This window comes from Rhizopus microsporus, assembly GCF_002708625.1.
Source record: "Rhizopus microsporus ATCC 52813 unplaced genomic scaffold scaffold_7, whole genome shotgun sequence".
NCBI classification, from domain to species: Eukaryota; Fungi; Mucoromycota; class Mucoromycetes; order Mucorales; family Rhizopodaceae; genus Rhizopus; species Rhizopus microsporus.
In genome coordinates, this window is record NW_019671922.1 from 637,752 (window position 1) to 655,477 (window position 17,726).

General features: G+C 37.7%; 7 protein-coding genes across 7 annotated transcripts; 2 read left to right on the top strand and 5 right to left on the bottom strand.

Moving 5' to 3' along the window:
- Positions 1–741: 741 nt before the first annotated feature.
- On the bottom strand, positions 742–6,344 carry RHIMIDRAFT_291636 (kinesin-domain-containing protein). Its single transcript, XM_023613830.1, has 7 exons — positions 6,183–6,344; positions 5,882–6,124; positions 5,518–5,828; positions 5,148–5,468; positions 1,478–5,088; positions 1,233–1,428; positions 742–1,185 (listed from the first exon to the last, which is right to left on the bottom strand). Exons 1-7 carry the CDS (start codon positions 6,235–6,237, stop codon positions 1,057–1,059), a joined length of 4,866 nt encoding a protein of 1,621 aa, XP_023466797.1. The 5' UTR covers positions 6,238–6,344; the 3' UTR covers positions 742–1,056.
- Positions 6,345–6,624: 280 nt separating this feature from the next.
- RHIMIDRAFT_281340 (uncharacterized protein) lies at positions 6,625–8,286 on the bottom strand. Its single transcript, XM_023612988.1, has one exon. It carries the CDS (start codon positions 8,162–8,164, stop codon positions 6,998–7,000), a length of 1,167 nt encoding a protein of 388 aa, XP_023466798.1. The 5' UTR covers positions 8,165–8,286; the 3' UTR covers positions 6,625–6,997.
- A 1,074-nt stretch (positions 8,287–9,360) lies between these two features.
- Positions 9,361–10,122, top strand: RHIMIDRAFT_237116 (cytochrome b560 subunit of succinate dehydrogenase; the record flags this gene model as incomplete). Its single annotated transcript, XM_023608693.1, has 5 exons — positions 9,361–9,400; positions 9,453–9,501; positions 9,559–9,731; positions 9,789–9,961; positions 10,018–10,122. The coding sequence occupies 5 exons, from the start codon at positions 9,361–9,363 to the stop codon at positions 10,120–10,122; spliced, it is 540 nt and encodes a 179-aa protein (XP_023466799.1).
- A 1,692-nt stretch (positions 10,123–11,814) lies between these two features.
- Positions 11,815–12,315, top strand: RHIMIDRAFT_251174 (uncharacterized protein; the record flags this gene model as incomplete). The annotated part of the gene is made up of 1 exon (XM_023610803.1): positions 11,815–12,315. The coding sequence occupies one exon, from the start codon at positions 11,815–11,817 to the stop codon at positions 12,313–12,315; it is 501 nt and encodes a 166-aa protein (XP_023466800.1).
- Positions 12,316–13,425: 1,110 nt separating this feature from the next.
- Positions 13,426–14,533, bottom strand: RHIMIDRAFT_237118 (uncharacterized protein; the record flags this gene model as incomplete). The annotated part of the gene is made up of 7 exons (XM_023608694.1): positions 13,426–13,461; positions 13,519–13,892; positions 13,942–14,040; positions 14,096–14,150; positions 14,207–14,323; positions 14,378–14,452; positions 14,507–14,533. 7 exons carry the CDS (start codon positions 14,531–14,533, stop codon positions 13,426–13,428), a joined length of 783 nt encoding a protein of 260 aa, XP_023466801.1.
- Positions 14,534–14,736: 203 nt separating this feature from the next.
- Positions 14,737–15,679, bottom strand: RHIMIDRAFT_281346 (uncharacterized protein). Its single transcript, XM_023612989.1, has 3 exons — positions 15,187–15,679; positions 14,900–15,121; positions 14,737–14,853 (listed from the first exon to the last, which is right to left on the bottom strand). Exons 1-2 carry the CDS (start codon positions 15,615–15,617, stop codon positions 14,992–14,994), a joined length of 561 nt encoding a protein of 186 aa, XP_023466802.1. The 5' UTR covers positions 15,618–15,679; the 3' UTR covers positions 14,737–14,853; positions 14,900–14,991.
- A 1,038-nt stretch (positions 15,680–16,717) lies between these two features.
- On the bottom strand, positions 16,718–17,613 carry RHIMIDRAFT_281351 (uncharacterized protein; the record flags this gene model as incomplete). Its single annotated transcript, XM_023612990.1, has 2 exons — positions 16,969–17,613; positions 16,718–16,913 (listed from the first exon to the last, which is right to left on the bottom strand). The coding sequence occupies exons 1-2, from the start codon at positions 17,595–17,597 to the stop codon at positions 16,718–16,720; spliced, it is 825 nt and encodes a 274-aa protein (XP_023466803.1). The 5' UTR covers positions 17,598–17,613.
- Between the last annotated feature and the right edge of the window lie 113 nt (positions 17,614–17,726).

A 17,726-nucleotide genomic window follows, 5' to 3' on the forward strand; every position in this document is an offset into this window, starting at 1 on the left:
GAGACTAAAGAGGGCGATTTCTAATATTAGGTTAGTTTCAGCTCCAAGACAGTCCACCTGTTAATAATACTGTCAAATGAGATAGTGAGCCATATTCTTTTTGTATTTGTTATTACTCTGATAACATTACAACGGTTTCAATACGACATCTCAATTTGGAAATACAGTATCTCCATGGATGTCAAGGCTGATACTACGAAAATATTCTTGGTAACGGCGAATTTACATTTTGTACAGCATGAATTTTGTTCTCACCATTGGGTGCATTTATATTCGATCACAGGCAAATTTACTTTCCGGAAAGAGTGTATAGCTTCCACGATTTAAGAAATTCATATATTGTCTTTTTCAAGAGTAACATTTTACAAGACAATTAATCTAGATTTGATAATGCATTTATCCTTGATGATTGCCTACTACTGGTATCCTTGCTCATTTTTATTTGTTATAGAACGCTTAAACACTTTTTCTCCAAGTATCACTTGCATTTTTTTTTTAGAATATATATAAGACTAAACAAACAATCTTGTACTGAATTCTTGGGTATAAACCTCATATATGCAAAATACTTGAGAAAAGCAGATGGGAGAACCACTTTTCCATTCTATAGCAATCCCAGGATTAGTTCACAATGCTTATTTGATCAAACATAAACCTTATCGCGGACAGAATTCGAATTGAAAACTCGTATTATTACATAGTACGGAAAAGCAAAGATATGCTCACATATGTTTTTTATAGAAGAGTATAAATAACCTATGGTGCCTAAACCTAGAAAGCAATCTCATCAACTTAATAGTAAAGTCAGTCATACCGTGCTCATTAAGTAGTATAAGTTCATGTAGAGTTAATAAAAGTCGTACTGTATTTGTTGCCGATTTATAGGATACTCATTATGAACTGGTGTAAAGCATTCTATCTTCTGCCCTCAACTGTCTCCTAGATTTTTAAATGGTTTCCATGATTTCATTGTAACAACCCCTTCTAAACATAACGCGATATAGGCTACATTTCATTAATATAAAAAGTATTACATAACATGTTGTTTTATTAAGATCATGTTGTTATTGTATCCAAAGGGAATTTTTGATCAATCATTTGAATCCATTGAATCATTTCCTGTCTTGCTCCTGCTTGTAAGGTATAAGCATTATTATTGGTATAAACGGCAAAAACATTAGTTCTCTATAAACAAGCATTAGCCATGACTTTTAGTTAAGAGGTGCTCTTACTTGTATCATCTTTTCAAGTGCTTCATTATAATCAATTCTAACAGAGGCTACATTAATGACACCCTGTTCGTCTGACTCGGTATCATTTGTGTAAATGTAAATATACGGTCTACGAATGACAAACCATCTCTTTATCCAAAGATCCTTTGCCGCATCCTGCTGGTATAACAAGTATCCCTTCTTGGACACATTGGCTCTAGTTTCATTAGTTAAGCATCCCATAATAAATCTTTTAAATCACTTACGGTTGATTCACAAACTCGACTTCGGCCAAAAGCTTAGCAGTGCTTTGTAGCTCTTCTCTTTGAACTGTTATCGGCAAATCCATTTGCACAGGTGGATCTTGACTGATTACAATTTCTTTATCTGTACCAAGTTTTAACTGCCACAAGTCCACTATTTTCTTCAATAAGGCTAACTGTCGTTCTTGTTCATCTGTAGCTGCTTCTTTAACTTGTTCTATTTGCTGCACTTGTTGCTTCTTTAGATTCAAAATTTGACGAGTAAAGGCCACTTGATTTTTACGATTTATCCTCTCTTGCATCGAATTAAAGTCCTGTACTAAAGACACGCCACGTGGTTTCCATGATCCCAAAAGTTCCTCACCATGAACATACTTTGTGGCAGTATTCAAACGCCAGAGCTGGCTTGTTCTTCGTGTCATGGGTGGCTTAAGATGCACAGAAAACACGCCACTGTATTTCGTCAGTGTTCTTGCAGCAGTAGGGTACCACAACCTCTTGAGACTTGACAATTTACTAGTACGTAAGGAACGGTCTCTGCTTTGAATTTGAATTGCAATGTCCATATTGAACCGGATTGGCTTCTGACATCGTTCGGCTTCCACTTCCCACATGAGATTAAGAATGACGCGACTGTTTAGATCCGTCAGCCTGTTTAAAAAGATGCAATCGTGCTGTGAGCTATCCCAAGCAGCCTGGGCTGTCAGCTGACTTGTTCCGTCCGAGCGATAGATGACTTGTTGACGACTTAGGAGTTTGATGGGTATATTTTCCTGTGCAGGTGTTTCAAGTATACGACCTTTACCGTCCAGCAGACGAACATGGCCAATAGATGCACTCTTTATACGTGTCCATTCAAATTGATGACCTGAGGTATGCATGAGTGTAAAGCAGATACGTCGCTGTAAGCCTTGTCGTAAGGTAAAGTAGCCCTTGTCCAGCGCGTTCTTGCATGTGATTTGCATTGGGCTATACTCGCCTGAAGGAGTGAGTTCCTGTATCTCAATCCATGCTACGACATCGTGTCTTTCTGCTGTCAGTAACTCTTCTTCAGAGATGCGCTCAAGTGAGCCCACTGTTGCCGAATCGGCCATACTGCTGCCAGATGATGAATGTACTGACTCGGCCGAGTTTCCAGGTAACCGAGGAGGCTTTTCTCGTTGGTCATCCCATCTTTCCTGTTGTGAAAGGACTCGGGTCTGAGCTTGACCATAGACCTCAAATGTGATGAATCCATACATGAGGACATGAAGCACATTTGGTGTGACAACCAAGGAAATAGTTTGAGCAAAATCTACTTGAACAGGGTTGTTTTCAAAGAAACTGGCAGGTTCCGTTACGAATATTTTTTCAGCAGGAGAATAAGGTGGGATGCCACCAAATGATGAGAGTCTAAACTGGATATGGATATCGGTGAATTCAGATTCACTAATGCCGCTGAATTCAATAATCTTGATTTCAAATAGCAAGTTTTGGCCAACAGATAGTGTTGTATGATCGTTTTGTAGCATATTACCTTCAGTATCCGAATCTTCGTCATCTGAATCGTCATTTTCAGGGAACAACGGTTGAGGGGAAGATGATAGCAATGGATGCCTTAAAATGGATTTTTCGGTGTTTGTGGGTACGGCAACCGACCTTGCTAGAGGGGATATCTGTATTTTTAGCTTTCCTCTATGCTGACCATTGAACTGACAGGTAATGTCAAATGAACCTTCATAAGGCTGTTGATGTATGAGATTAACCATGGGTACAAAGGATAAGCCGATCATGGTATATTTTGGACAAGGATTTTCAAAGAAAGGGTCTTCCCAATTAAAGTGTTTTCTATACTGAGGTCGATCCATAAAGTTGTACAGGTTTCGCATTTTATGCAATCTCTGCTTTAGTTTTTCAATCGACCAAATATAGATCGCTTGATTCTTTTTGTCAATGACTCTTATTCCAATACATGGCTTTGGTGTTGTTATTAACGCTGAATCTTCATCTGTTTCAAATTGACTAAGGTTATATTCCAAGCTGGATGTTAGTGGCTCATTTTGTTGTATAATGGTAAACTGGTATATGATTTGCTTCTTAAGCTCTCTTGCAATGATATTTGCTTCTTTTAACATAACGGCGTTTGTTAATATAACCTCTGCCATGTCAACAGTTCGTAGCTTTTTCCACCTGTGAAGTACTTTTGTAATGAGCTGCATTTCTCTCTCAGTGTATTGCTGAATAGGCTGTTGCACCTGCGCTGACAGTTGTCTAGACATTCTTTGTATTTTGGCTTCATAGACCCTCTTTTGGTTATCCAATTCTCTCTGCATTCTTTCTTTGTCCTGCTTTAGTTTTTCTTCTAGCATGTATTCGCTTGTTGATGTGATATCTGTGTATACACTTTCCAGACCATCTTCCATATTAACCAGTGACGAATTCCTATAAGATGAATCCCTTGTTGTAGTTGATTCATTGTCATCATTATTATCCGTTCTACTTTCACATCTTGTTCTTCTCGAATTTCTAATCTTTGCTATTCCGTCATACAACTTTTCTAGTTCTTCGTCATTCAAGTCACTGAGGTTTTGTTCTGCAGAATAATAATTTAGTACTGCTTCTCTTCTGGCATAGTTCCAGTCAATCACTTCTGATCCAGTCATGTTGGGGTTTGTGTCTGTAATAGGAGAATCAGGTGGTAGACTGCCACTGAGACTAAGGTTATTATTGACACTGATACTGTTCTCCCTTTCCTTTCTGACCTCTTCTGGGTTGTTGAAGCGGAATATGTGATAAAATCCAAGAATAATACGATACCCATTCTTGAGCTGTCGTGGCTTGGTTATTCTTTGACCATTGACCATGACAAGAGAGTCTACTCCAGGGCTTAACGTGACTACACCATTATTATTTTCAAATGTACAATGATCGTCTTGAATGTTGGGCCCACTTAGACGAATATCTGCGTACACATCACTATCCATTCTGCCCAGTTTTGTTGTACCAGGTTTAATCTGATACATCAAGCATTCAGACATGAGAGGATCTTCGTTTAGGTTGACAATGAAGGGTATCGTCTTTGGTGCATAAACGCCTGTTTCATTTTTTTCTATAGTAATACCTAGTTCTTTTAATGCCTTTTCTCTTTCCAAGTGTATCTGCTCTGTCTTTTTCAGTCGTTCTTCCCAAGTTTCATTGAGATGAGCCAGCAGTTTTTCTGAACTTTGTAATTGTTCAACAATCTCTTCCTTGGACATTTTCTTTACATTTCCTTTACTATCTTTTATTTCGATTTCTGATATACTCTTTTTGGGTATAGCTGCTGCTGATGACCGACTAGCTGCAGTAGTACTATTATTGCCAGACTTGTATGCACTATTAGCCGCAAGTTGTTCTACTTCCTCTGGTGCGTATGTCCTCAACCTATCTCTCAGCACCTCAAGCTCCTCCTTTAGTTCTCGAATTAGCTTAGCATTTGGATCTTCATTCACAATAGCCTTGTTCTTGATCTTCTTTGCTTGATCTGCGTATCGAAGTGTACTTAGTGTTTCATCATAATCACATTGCGAGATCGCTGCAATCATTGTTGTTTTAGAGTTTCCTCCGAGACAGTCTTTAAGAAGCCAAGTAAGTACCTATAGTAATAGAACATGAGTTTGTTTCTCAGTTTTGTGTTTGATAAAGTAAACATTACCGAGTCTCTGTACGGAATAAACACTTCCTTTTTTTTCCCCTTCTTTCCGTCTTGCGTTGCTTGTTCTGCAAGTCCAGCAATGACTTTACCAAGAGTGGTTAACGATCGATTGATGTTGGCACCTTCTTTTAATCGCGCTCCTGTAGCTCCTGTACTGTTTGCTCTTTCACTACCAGCTAAATCAACTAGACTGATACGTGCGACTTTTTCGGTTTCTAATTTTGTAAGATCGTCCAACCGTTTCTGTGTGAGGATTAAGGTGAATACAGCATGAGATCGAGAAGAGGTTTCGTTCATGTTGGTGGCTGCCACAGTACGTGCCTTAAAAAAAGTGTGATTATTAAAAATTGACAGTTCCGACTTAATATACCTTATTGCCTTCGTCCATCAAGTTTTCGATATCATCAAATGAAGTGACGACGGATTTTGAAAGATCTTCTACATAAGGACCCAAGGAAGGATGTTCACGTACTTTGAGATTTCCCTTGTTTTTCGGATTGAGTAGATCGCGTACTTTTTCGTTGTAAATTTCAATGTACGACACTTCCACCCGATGTGTCAAATTAGGATCTTGATTTTGGTGTATTCTTTCAAATAGTGCTGAGCATGTTCGTGGTATGATACCTTTATCTTCACCGTAACCCATCATGGAATATGATTTACCAGCACCGGTTTGACCATCTAACGAAACCATGTCAATACATGCATATATGTATATGTATATATGACATTACATGCAAATATACAACAGTTGTATCCATCAAACGCATGGTTCAACAAGTCAACACCCAAATCATTATATACAGTTTGTTGGTCTGCATAACGTGGGTCATTCTTATCTGCAGACCAATAAGATTTATCAAATGTAAAGGCCTTTACGTCTTCAGAGTCTTTTCCGGTTCTTTGATCAGGTGGTCTTGAAATAATAGTTTGGTTGCCTTCCATACGAATCAATCCCACTGCTCCTCTCGCAATTTCTGTTTAAAGATGTTTATATATTTTATTTATTTCACATGTGTGTGTATATGTGTGTACCTCTTGAATTCATCGGTCGACATCTTACGACGACCTTGATATTTCCTCCACTCATGATGATATTAATCCAAAATAGATGTTATGAAACTGGACAAATGATGGGAGAGTGAGAGAATGAGTGAGTGATAGAGAGAGAGAGACTGGAAAGGGTGAATATGAAAACAAAAAAAGAAGAGAGAAGGGGAAAAAAAGAAAACTGTTTCCAGATTTTATATTTACATTAAATGGCTGACCTCGAAAATTACTAAAACATCAAAAACTTCCAAGCAGACTCGGGTCTATTGGAAATTTAGGGACGGAGTGAACCTTGTTTTAGAAATGGCCCTGAAATCATCCAACTTTGAACATAGATTTTTTTGATCTCGAATTTTATATACAAATGTATATATAAATGTATTCTATGTCTCTCTTTTTTTTTCCTTTTTCATACATCAATTTCAGTGGTACATACAATCATCATTTTTGATTTGCGGGAAACTTGTTTAAGGGACTGCACTCTAAAGCAATTCTTGCATGATAATATATCCATTTTAATTATAAAATAACGAATGTCATCATTTAATATCTTTTCTTTTGATGTTTGTTTGAAATAAACAAGATTCACTTGTAGTCTCTCTCCTAAAGTGAGTTTGAGATACAATATTGACCAATGGAAACTTTATAAGCAATTATAAGCTTGATATCACTCGCAACTTGAAGTTTTACTTCTATCACTGTAAATTTAAAGGATGTTTATCTTTATTTAATCATAATAAATATTATATATATACACATGTAAGATATAAACTATAAAATAGGCTAAATAATAGCCTTCTTTATACAGGAACACCTCTACATACTGGACATGAGTTGTGAGCTTCACATAACCATCTATCTACGCATTCTTTATGAAACACATGATGACACTTTAGTATTCTTACAGGCTGCTTCAAGTCGAACTCATCAAGGCAGACCAAACATTGTTCATCCTTTACTTCTTTCTTTGTATCATCAGACCAAGCAACGACAGGTACTGCCTCATCAATAGCTGCTTGAGTTGTTGTGTTTGGTACAGCAGGGCCAATGATGTTGGTCAACCATAACAAATCTTCATATGATGGGTTATCATCAACCAAGGTGGACGATAACATCTGTAAGGCATTTTGTCCATTCAATACGTAGACTACCCATTGGCCATCCTGCTGTACACCATGACCTCCCGTCGCTGTTGTATGCATACTTAATGGCATTGAATGAACTGTCTCAGTAGAAGATGAAGTGGATATGGCCGATCTAGGACGTCGTAAGCCTAATAACCTGCGACCAAAGGTAGGCGTTGATGGCTGTCTTGGTGGTGGTTGTTGTTGAATAGAAGTATTGCTTATAGAGACATTATCAGGTGTAAGGTTTTGAGTAGAATTTTGCATGTATTCAATAACTAATATACGCATTCTTCTTGAGCTAGTTGTCGAGACGCCCGATGATGCTACTGTCGTATGACTAGTGTTACCATTACTGTTTTCAGGATCGTGTGCTGAGCGTAAATGTCGCAAAAACGAAGTACCGCCTGTCTGCTGTTCATTTTCAGTCACACCAAGATTGGCTGAATTCGTATCGCCTGCATGAACTCGGCCGTTAGATAGCTCCCAAAAGAGGCCAGTAGAATCCGAAGACATCACACTATTTCTACTACTACTGTTATGATCCTGTATCTGGTGTATATACTGGATAAGGTTTGGTAAGGCAGGTGGACCTGTAACTGCTGCAGCTGCAAGCGTAGCCTCTTGCGTTGCACGACGGACTGAAGAAGTAGTGGAGGAGCCAGAGTTCATTAGGATGCTCGATCCTTGTCTGTTCATTCCTCTTATTCTTCTCTCTGAAGGTCTATTTCTTTCAGTGGCTGCTGTCTGAGTTGTTGAGGTCGCTGCAGTGTTTGCTCTATTTTGTCTAGAAAACTTTCGAGAAGGTTGAATGCGCTGTGAGATTTTCTTAAAAAAGGACATTGGCTTGTTGGACTTAATTGAAGTTGAATGCAATGTCCGAGTTGATGCATTGTCATGCTTTGAAGCTGCTGTTGAAGGAGACTGACCCATTATGGAATAAAAAAAAAAAGTAAAAAAGAGAGAGATAGTAAATAAATGAGAAAATTATTTTTGGAGTAAGCGTGTGATGATCCTCTTACCTGTGAACCTTCAAAAGAGGAAACCCCCGTTTTTGTTTTAGTAATATTAAAATTACTTGCGATGCTAGTTTGTCTTTTAAAGAATATCAAGAGTGACTAAAGGGAGCGCACATGAACTCTAGGAAATGACTTGATATATTGCATAACAAGCAATGCGCCAAAGTTTATTTGATTACTATTAGCAACAAAGGCAAGTAGATCATGTAGTGCAAACCATTTTTATTGTATAACGTATACGAAAAGCACAAGTACGTATAGTCTATCGTTTAAAAGAAAAAATAGGCTCCTTTTTAGTTCAATATAATTTCTATCACCAGAATTAATAGGTCATCTCCCCTTAAAGAGAAAAGAGTACGTAAGAGTGGTTCACTTTAGCATTCACACTTGAAAGCTTTCTTTAGCTCAAACTACACAATATGCCATATTATAGAACCGATTTTTAAATATAAAGTGATTATGTATATTTTTATCCCTTGTTTTAAACGTGTTTGCCTCGTTCAAAGAATACCCCCTCTTTGTCTCAATTGCACAACAATGGAATAACATAGCATAATATGTGTGTCCAATCATATTACAGATTTCAATACTTCAATTAATTATGTTTAGCAAAGGGGCTTTTTCTGTTGGATCTGGGTTAAGTTGTACATTCATGAATACAATAGGCTGGTGTATAGGAGGAAATGAGAGAACTAAAGCACAAATGAAAGGATCATTCAATATGAAAAGATTTTACTACTATTCATTGAATTATACCAGGTTACATTTGTTCCATGGTATCTAAATTACTATTCATGTCTTTTTCTAGCACAAGCAAGTACAAAAAAGAATGCTTTATGCTTTAACAGTAAGTTAGCAGAAATACGCAATTGTGATTGGTGAAAATCCTTTACGTCATCATTTTGTCGCTGAAGAGATGTCCGCTCTGCTCCTTTTGGATGTAGAATATAAAAGCCCCTAGCTTGTTTTTTGCTTCATTTCCCCGCATTTCACACCCCACTCTTGTCTGTTTTTACAATAATGTTGGCCACTCGCTCCGTATTGAAGACAGTTGCCCAAAGTACTATTCTAAACATATCAGCACACAAAGGCATTGACTCATTTATTTGTAGACCCTGTCGTTTTCAGAAACATCACTTCTGTTCCTGCATTCGGCGTTAGGTAAAAAAAAAAAAATAAGAGACCAGCTAGAAGAGACGATAAACAGCTATTCAATAGACACTTTAATGCCACTCGCAAGGCTCAAGAACAATGTGCTGCTGCCGAATCTGAACTTTTACGTCAACAACGTAAGCTTCGTCCCGTTTCTCCTCACTTGACTATCTATCAACCTCAAATTACTTGGTACTTATCCGCTGCACACAGAGTTACTGGTGTTGCTGTTGGAGGAGGTAATATCAATCATTAAAGTTGATAACTTGCTTACTAACTGGAAATATGAACATTAGTTTTTTACTTGAGTGCCCTTGCCTACTTGGCTGCACCTGCACTTGGTTACACTGTCGATACCGCTAGCATTGTTTCTGCTGCTGCTGCTGCTCCCTTCGCTGCAAAGGTTGTTGCCAAGACCACTTTAGCTGCTCCCTTTGTCTTCCACAGTCTTAACGGTGTCAGACACTTGGTAATGATTTATGTTTTGACAAATATCGTGTTTACTAACAGCTACGTGTTTTTTAGCTTTGGGATGTTGGAAAATGCCTTGATATTAAGAGCGTCTACACCACTGGTTATGCTGTCTTGGCAGGAACCGCCGCTGGATCATTATACTTGGCCCTTATGTAAACTGTAATAAAGAGGAAGTGTCTGCTAGTATCACGTGAAAACGAAAAAGACAACATCTACTTTTTTCTTTTTGACTCTAGTTACTACAGCCGACAGACTTTGGATTTGAATTACATGATATCAGCACATAGTAACTTTAGCTTTGTTGTTTTCAACAAGACTAAATGGAGAAAGCAGGATAAAGCAAGGATAAAACCGGGTCTTACTGCAACCCGCTATTCCGGATAATCATTTAAGAGATATTTAATCCCTTCTCAGCAAATCAACAACATCAAATAACGATGGGAACAGTAACCCATATGCACGTATATATCTCATCAGAAAACAGAGAATATCATCTTATAAAGACAAGTCTTGTAAGTGTTTGTAAATACAGATTTGTCATATTTGAGAATTTTATTCGACATGTAAATATCGTGCATTATTAACCATTCTTGATAAGAGGAAGTTCATGCTTACTTCCTGAGAAGTTTCAGTTGTTAGTAGTAGTAGTAGTCGTATACTTGTATAGTTAATCAACTATTTCATTTACGATATCTCCGTTATCAATAAAGTACGTTATAAGAGCTAATTAGCAACATCTTTTTATAAAGTTGAAAGAGTATATGAGGGATGTAAACACAACGGATATGACCACAAATCTTCATTTTTGCGGCCTTCTAATGTCATCTCGTTTGTCCAACGAAGAAACACGCCTTCATCAGGATTATCAAATAGTCCACTTAAAAATGGATCAGCGTATCGGGTACTAGCTCGTTTTCATAAACATCTCCTGCAATAGACGTCCGTAGCAGTTTTTTGACTAATCCAATGATTGTCTTGGACGAATCCACTTTCATTTGGCAAGAGATCCAGCTTCAAAAGCTTAATGCTCGCTTTATCTCGACTGATTGAGATCCTGAATAATACTAATCATATCAGTGACCACCGCCATTTGCATACGAGGCTTTTGGAAGTCATACATCGACTCAACTTTGTCGATGGTTTGCCCTGAAACCGTCTTGATTGAGATATGGGGGAACAAGTTGTCTGAGTATTGACCTGATGACAGAACTAAAATCGAATTTACGGCCATTACATGATGAAGATGATCTTCAAGCAACAATTTCCATTTTGCTACAAAATCGAACGTTACGCGTTTGTAACATCAAATCAACGTGCCATAAAATGATCATCGTGATCTGGAGGTGAAAAAGACAGAGCATGTTGATCCAATAACCCCCTCTGTGATATTTTTGTTTATAAATGGCAAATAGCAAGAGTAAATTGACAACATTTTTTATAAAGTTGAAAGAGGAACTAGCAAATGAGGATACGAACTGGATATATAAGAGAGATGAGAGGGCTACAAATGTCTGACATCGTCTAAAGACAGATGATATATATAAACTAGACATCACCAACTAGAAGAAAATATATCTTTTCTTCTTTCGTGGATTCTCAAAGGAATACAGAAAAAAGAACTGTTGTCACTTAAGATCAGAGCTTGTCAAAACGTCGCGTACTTCAAAAGTAAAGAGCAATTGTTACACATATTTCCCCACTTTTATTATTCAAACAACGAACACGCTATTCTTTAAGCATTAGTTGTCATCCATTTCTTTATATTCGTTTCTTTCTAAAGGGATGCTTTGGAGCCAAGAAGAAACGACCAATAATTATAGTCAAATACAAACTACTGATTCAGTACAAATGCCTCAATTCAATCCTAGCAGCTATGATTTGAATGCAAGCAGCAATAGTGTACCACATATTGATACCTCAAACGAAGACTATGATTGCAACACCATGTCCTATTTATTAAGTGATGATCTCTTAGACTTTAATCAGAATACTCAGTCAATAGAAGATAGAGCTAGAGATAGGACTATATCGGTCCTTTCTCCTGAACAGCATGTCTTGAGAAAGAGTATATCACGTCAAAGGGAAATAAATTATAAGGTGCCAGCTAGCAAAAGCAAAGGATTATTCAACCAATTGAATTTTTCATGCGAGTTAACTTGCTACCAGCATATATCTTATGATCTACCTTACGAACTCGAATACAAAACAGTGGACCTGGACAAGTTAGATATTGTCTTGAATCAGCAAAGTCAATTGATAGTGCAGATATCCTTTTTATTATATACATTTATAAGCCTATCCCTATATGAACACATCCTTAACTTGATCTATACTGTGTTTGCCAACTAAATGGGTTAGATGCTCTTGAATATACTGCATGGATGTCTACTGCACTGGTTAATGTAAGTAAACTGATATAGTGACAGCAACATATTGAGCTGTTTATAGGTGATGGGCAAATGTGGACTTAACTTGATGTGTGATTTACCTCAGAAAAAAGGATATTGTATGTTTAGAATGCCAAGTGCCTTCATTAATACACCTGTATCCTATCTGTTGGAATCAACTGTTCCTCATGGTATACTTGATGAAATCCATATTCATTTCAATTGGACATCAACAAATATCCTTTTTTTTTTCTTTAAGAAAAACATAATATACTATTGTCCTTAACCCATTATCCTTTTCTTTTTACATCCTAGAGAGTTTCAAAAGCTATGGTTAAGTAAAGATAACCCCGTCATGCTAGAATACGTTGAGAAAGCATTGTGGGGCGCTATTATACGAAAGACTTGTCAGTCATATCCGCTCATCTTTTCCAATGCTTATGTCAAGGTTGGCTAATACTTGTTATAACATACATTGACTGCTTTGCTTTAGAGAACCTCTTCTGCTATGGCTTATTTACCATGTATATCACAATCTATTTATAGAGTAATGGAGACAGCTAGAGTTGCTTCCAAGTCTGATTTCGTAGACAAGATAACAAGCAACTTGAAAGTAAACAAAGAGAGCTGCTTGGCTTACAGTGTAGTAACAGGCATCTTTAGGTTGTTGAAGAAAATACAAGAATCATGAGACCAACTGTTGAAGGAAGAGAAGGCTCAGGAGATGACACCGTCAACATCACGACGACACTTACTTTGGGACTTTATCACTGCATAAAGAATCAACACAAGAAAAAAGTGTGTCATCTTTTATCTTAATTCCCTTTCTTTACTAAACTCTCTTTGGATAATAGTCTACCCAGTTATCTCCTGTGGCAGTACAAAGGTCACCCGATGCTAACAATACCATAACACACCTATGGTCGATTACATGCTCGACTAATTCAGTAAATTTCATTTAGAACAAAAACATTCTGGCACACTGTTTGGCTGCGTTGCTTTTAATATATATGAAATCAATAAACGAATTCAAAGAAATGAAGGATGCTCTCGCCAACAAGGCTCTATAATATTAGTTGTTCTTTTTCAGTGTTTCTTCAACACCAGGCTAATCATACAAAAAGAAGGTTAGTCAGACTGATAGATATGCTTAATTGCTTCTTACATTGGATCTTGTTGAGTACATGCTTTCGACCTTCTTCTTTGCTTCTTCAAACTTATCTTTTGCTTCTGAGCTTGTAGCACCGACAGTGTTGTTGACTTGGCTCTTTACAAATTGAGTATTTTGTTGAATCTGTTCACGTAACTTGGCGGCATTTTCATCAACAGCACCACGTAATTGTACGACAGTATTGTCAATCTGTTTATAAACATCATCAACTGTGCCCTTAACAGTCTGGTGAGCTGCTTGAAGTTGAGGATATTTTCTCTCCAATCTTTCAAGCTGATGATAGACGTTGGTGGTTGTTTTAGGAAGTAAGTAGTATGATGTTCCAACCGCCAATGTGGTTGAAGTCAAAAAGCGAAGAACGACATTTCCTAGAAAACATATAAGCCTATATCCCGATGTCATATCTTCTTCACTTACTGTTACGTGCAATGATAGTACCGGCTAATGCAGCAACACCAACATACAAGATATTAGGATAGATTTCTTCATTTTTGTCAATTGTGTTGCTGATGCTTGCTATAATAATAGTTATCAGTTTATCAATACTCCATTTTGATAATATTCACTTTACTGGTAATATCATTTTCCAATTGCTGGTATTTTTGAGTCCATCCTTCAATATGGCTCTATAAGTCAAGGTCAGTTTAATCGAGAAAAGGGGATCTATCGAATCTTTTCTAACCTTTCCTTTCTCCAAGGTATCATTAGCACACTTTTGGGCAATGTAAACGTGCTCCTCCAGCTTGGTAGGTGATTCAACAATGACAACTTGTGGTTCAGGCTCGTCATAAATACTGAGCTACATTGACGCAGGTCATTAGTTCCATTTTGCTTCTACAACATTTATAAATACCTTTGTTCTCTTTTCTTCAGCAAAGGCAGTGGTCGCAGTAGATGCCCAAACAGCACCAGCAGCAGCAACAGTAAGCTAGAATGAAGCGTTAGTGAACGGCTAATTACTCAAACATGTGGGGGACCTTACACTCTTCTTTATAGCAGGCGAGAACATTATTTTCAATGTTTAAAAAAAAAAAAGATCCCTGGTACTGAACATTAAACCCAATCAAAAGTCCTCTTAGACTAATTGTAGGCGCACGCCCTAAAAATGACATTAGTTACGTCACTTTTTTTTTTGGTTTTCCGCTTACCAAATTAGTAGGCCCAATAAAAAAGGCTGAGTGGCTTGTCCTAAAAGCCCTGAACATTTCTTGTGCCTCTTTGAAGCGACTTTGGTCTTGATTGAATATCGTAGCTAGATGAAATATAGTTTGTCAAAATTGACCGAATATTCCTTGCTGCATTCACATCTCGATTCCAGATCTATCGAAACCGTATTAAGCTACTGGTACATATAAAAAACAGATATTGGACTTACTCGCATACGATTACCGACTGAACAGTGACTGCACACTTTCAATGGGTAAATGCTCTGCTGCTAGGCTATTTCATTGTTAACATTTCTACATTCTAAATTCCTTTGAAAATACCTGGTACTCTTCTTTCGACACATTCGCTACTCTTGCACATAATTTTCTTGTCTGTCCCCAAACAGACTTGTCTACTTCTCTTTTCATTTTTCAGCCTTCTTCTTCTTTTTCTATGATTTTTAGGATTTAGATTCTATATATCCCACAAAATAGGTATCTATGGTTAATCCTGTACCTGTGATAGCAAACCATGGAGCCCGCTGGCTCATAACAATTTTGTAGCTCATTACCACAGCTGCTGCACACTTTGCTTGTTCTATATTCGTCTACCTTAACTATACATTTTTTGGAAAGCGCCATTTGTACCCCCTTATAGTTAGATAAGTTAGGCTCATTGATGTTTTGATGACAGTTGTTCATGCTGTAAAAATTACCTTCACTGGTACTGGAGCTCTGGATTTCATGCTTGCAGAAATTGAAGTGTCTCCGTAGGCAACAACATATCTGACCTTCATTCGGAGCAATCTTGCTTTTCTTTCTTCTGTTACTTCTTTTCTTCTTTGTTGTTTTATGAGCCAGTTTTGGATGAAGCTGCATGCTGTGGTCAAGCTTTCCGATGATTGTTTTGGTAGCATTGTGCAAGGCGATCTTCTTATTGGAATACATATAGCCTTTGTTTTCTTTATGTCTAAAAAGAGCAATTATTAGTGTTAATTGTCTGAATTTAAAGTACGAACACTGTAAATGCATGAAATTCTTGGAAACTATTGATTTTTTGTTTTTCAACGTATGGTTTAATAATGCATTGGCTTATACGCGACACAATCGATGGTAAAATCAGAATAAGAGCAGGTGGCCATTGTATTATTTACCACTTTAGTAATACATTTAATATCGAGTGAAATAAAGGAGATAATGTCTTTGATCTTCTACATAAACACAGAAGGATTAGTTAATATTGTGAAATTTTCTTTTTCATAACTCCCACCCTACACTTAGGGGTATCTCCAATGCGCTCAAGCTCAAGATAAGATCAACACGGTTACTCTTTTTCATTCTCATTATATATACCGTTCATAGATGGACTTGTCATCAACAAGGTAATACTAGCAAAGATACGATGTAAAATCAGGAAATTGATATACTCTCGGCCAGTAATGAAATAGGCCAACTTTCTGACAAATTGTCCCACATCAAGTCTTTTAGCTTTTTATCATTCCCTTCTTCTTTCACCTTGTCTCTTATGAAATAGCTTAGTATTATTACATTGTAATTCTGATCTATGTAGCTATCCTTTCTAAGGAAGTTGATGTACTCTTATGCAACCATAACTATTTCTCTGTCATACATACAACCTTTCTCTCTCTTTTGATCAATAGTTTATGTTTAGAAAGTAGCCTTTTACTTTTTTTTTTATTTATAGATCAATCTCACGAAAACAATGGATAAAGGCTTATTCTTGCTCTTTTCCTCTTGATACTGTTTTATTAAAAATAAATTTCAGAAAGAGGATAAAATTATGACGTGTATGAAAAAAATAATTGGCGCATATTAAAAAAAGTATTTACGCAAAGGTTAAAAATAAAATACGTGCGAAGGAGACGACATGCAAGTGAGAGTAATAAGTACCAAAGAGAGAATATAAAGAATTATACAGTTAGTCATGTAAGAAAATTATTACATACAACTTACCCCGAAGGCATCTAGATGTGTCCTAGCGATAACTAGGACGGAGAATCATCGTCTTAGCGTATTCTAGTTCTTGGTTACTCCTGATCGCCCACTCTTCTTCGACGTCTTGTAGGAACAGCAGCAGCCCGGTGAAACCTATGAGGAACCATGCCATTACGTCGAAGCTCACGAAGGATGTGCATGTAGTTGAGACAAGCAGCAACATCCCTGTTCCAAAAGCGATATCTATCTGGAGCTGCCATGGCGGGTCTACAGTATAGATTGGTGCATCTACAAGCAATGTTTAATCAGTATAAAGTCATACAAGTGGTTCATGTATTATTACCTTAAAAGGCCATGGCAGACAACAGTAGGATATCGCTCACGTTGATACGGTCGTGGATTTGGAACACGACGGAACGTGTGGAGGCTCTCGTTGTGGCATGTTGGACAGCACCTACTGATCTTGTACTCGTCTATAAGATAGACTTGTAATCCATGTTTCTTGAGGAATCTTCGGAAACCAAGGTCACGGATGGGCTCATGATACCTAGCATGGGGAGCGGGCCAGTTTCCCATCACAAACACAGCGTCTTCTCCAAACTTGGCGCGTAAGTCTTGAATAAGCTTTTGATCGGCACGTTGTCTGTTGAAATACGCTGAAAGACGGATCTTGCGAAAGAGGGGGTATCCATTATCATGGTTTGTGATGGTATGTCCATAGAATCGACTGAGAACGGCAGACTGTTCAGATCTGACTTGAAGGAAGCGGCCAAAGTCTTCTACGGATACGGCGCTGCTTGGTTGTTGAGAAAGGGCTTGCTCAGCTTGAACGACATCAGGATCCTGGGCTTTGAGATCTTGCAAGATTCGACGGTACTTTTTGGTTTTCCACGTCTTGTCTTGCTGTTGTTTAGTGTACCGAAATTTCACTGGCTGCTCTGGTGTAGACTTTTCATGTACAAAATACAACATATCTCTTCTTCCTGGGCCCACAGCGACGCATCGACCAGAAATCTCTTGATGATTTCGACGAGTTAGATTGGTGATGTAGGAGGTAGCTTCATACTCCACTGTGAACCTTGCCGTGTATCTTGTTTGCCT

Bases quoted from the DNA above. Each gene is read 5' to 3' on its own strand.
- RHIMIDRAFT_291636 (XM_023613830.1), bottom strand. From the start codon at position 6,237: ATGAGTGGAGGAAATATCAAGGTCGTCGTAAGATGTCGACCGATGAAT. The intron at 5,829-5,881 runs GTAATGTCATAT...TGGTTTCGTTAG, and splicing joins CAACTGTTGTATATTTGCAT to ATGGTCAAACCGGTGCTGGT. The intron at 5,469-5,517 runs GTATATTAAGTC...ACTTTTTTTAAG, and splicing joins TGATGGACGAAGGCAATAAG to GCACGTACTGTGGCAGCCAC.
- RHIMIDRAFT_281340 (XM_023612988.1), bottom strand. From the start codon at position 8,164: ATGTCCTTTTTTAAGAAAATCTCACAGCGCATTCAACCTTCTCGAAAG.
- RHIMIDRAFT_281346 (XM_023612989.1), bottom strand. From the start codon at position 15,617: ATGTATTCCAATAAGAAGATCGCCTTGCACAATGCTACCAAAACAATC. The intron at 15,122-15,186 runs GTACAGGATTAA...TAAAAATCATAG, and splicing joins TCCATGGTTTGCTATCACAG to AAAAAGAAGAAGAAGGCTGA.